This window comes from Sphaeroforma arctica (assembly GCF_001186125.1).
Source record: "Sphaeroforma arctica JP610 unplaced genomic scaffold supercont1.2408, whole genome shotgun sequence".
NCBI lineage: Eukaryota > Ichthyosporea > Ichthyophonida > Sphaeroforma > Sphaeroforma arctica.
Genome location: NW_014038150.1, coordinates 1 through 1,623, shown reverse-complemented (window position 1 = coordinate 1,623; position 1,623 = coordinate 1). Strand labels below are relative to the sequence as shown.

General features: G+C 42.4%; 1 protein-coding gene across 1 annotated transcript; it reads right to left on the bottom strand.

Moving 5' to 3' along the window:
- Positions 1–1,243: 1,243 nt before the first annotated feature.
- SARC_12572 (hypothetical protein) lies at positions 1,244–1,399 on the bottom strand (the record flags this gene model as incomplete). Its single annotated transcript, XM_014293317.1, has 1 exon — positions 1,244–1,399. A coding segment is annotated over one exon (156 nt), but the record flags the coding sequence as incomplete, so codon positions are not given.
- Between the last annotated feature and the right edge of the window lie 224 nt (positions 1,400–1,623).

Below are 1,623 nucleotides of genomic sequence, written 5' to 3'. Positions count from 1 at the left end.
AAGTATTCGCAGTCACGCCTGTTGAGTGCTGAACAATTACGATATACTCCTTAGATTAAAGTGAAAAACGAAATTAAAAGAATTGCAAAACGACATATGGACGATGTACATTCACAAAAGGAATTTGGTGATGCTAATGTGGACAATCGGACGCAGGGCGGAGCAAAGCATCGAGAGATGCTCAGTATGCGATGGACAGCAGACGTGTAGGCATGAGGACGTATCAGCTGCGCCCTGATGTATATTTCGATCCTGTCATCAATCAACCCAAATTTTGGTGTAATTGAGAAATGATACTTTCTACAACCCCCTAGTAGGAAACATGTGAGACTGAAACAGCCCAATGTCAACTACTGTTGCAATTGTCAAACAATCTAAGGAGTATTCGACCGCTGTCACAGGTAGGAGGCCATTTCTGGAGCAGGACAGGTCATGGGGAGTGTAGTCTCAAGGGGGCATATCTTCAAGAGGGCGGGTAGGAACATAACTATTGGTATATTCTGAAGAGGTGGTCAATTTTACAAATCATAAAGACTATACTATCTTGCATATTGGGATGAATGGTAAATATCCTCAACTCGTAACAAGAAATTGAACAACGAATGATTAGCTAGCGGCAGAGTTCCATTCAGCATGCTGGAACGTATAAAACACGTGGGAACGGTGGCACCCTCGTGCACTGAGTGTAATGCCATAGCACTCGCATCATCCGACGCACAATGACAGGTGAACAAGCAAATAGTCAACGAAACAAGCATTCTAGGTGTAGTGCTTGCAGACGTGGATGGGTTTTGTTGAATATGCAAGTGCTAACAGGCAGGTTTGATAACAGGTAGGTTATAGGGGTTTGTCGTTCTAAAGTAATCCTCATAAGCGAGCAAGTGAGGCTCATGCACACTGCCCTAGGTGTACTGAAGCGATTTTTGTGGGGGGCTGGGCATGCGAGGTCCAGGGAATCAGAAGTTAGTCCTCCCACCACCGAGAATATGTGAACAATATTTTAAATCCTACTTCAAATAGGCTCCAAAATGATGAAATTGTGTTCATAGTCTACTCCATAGTTATCGGTCATCCTGATCGATGTGAAGGAGTAGTGTACTTCCTTACAATATTGTCAGATAATCATTCGAAAGCCGTTCTGAGCGAAATTCCATGCCAGAACTACATTTAAAGTATCATGGTTGATATCGCTGATGTAGACCATACTTTATAAATCTTCTTTCATTTCCAACGCACAGATAATTTAATTCTCGCTAGCATTTTTATCGGCATCTTCCGTACTGGCCGAGGTAGCGTTTGCCAAGGCCCCACGCTGGGCGCGCAACTTCTCTAGCGTGCTTTTCAACTTAGTATTGAGACTGTCAGCGTCCTGCTCCATATTCGACACCATGGCGTCTAGCTAAATATCGAGACGACAAGGTAGAAAATTAAAAAAAATTAAAAAGGCAGTCTTACGCGATGTAAAAGCGCACAGATATTTAACTCAGAGATATAACCAGGATAAAGGTGTTATCAGTATCAAGATATACAGAGCCTTTGCATTTCCCAAAATTGAGTAAATACCCAACTGATTCATCACATGTATGTAATTAAAAAAGNGAGAGAGAGAGAGAGAGAGTAGAG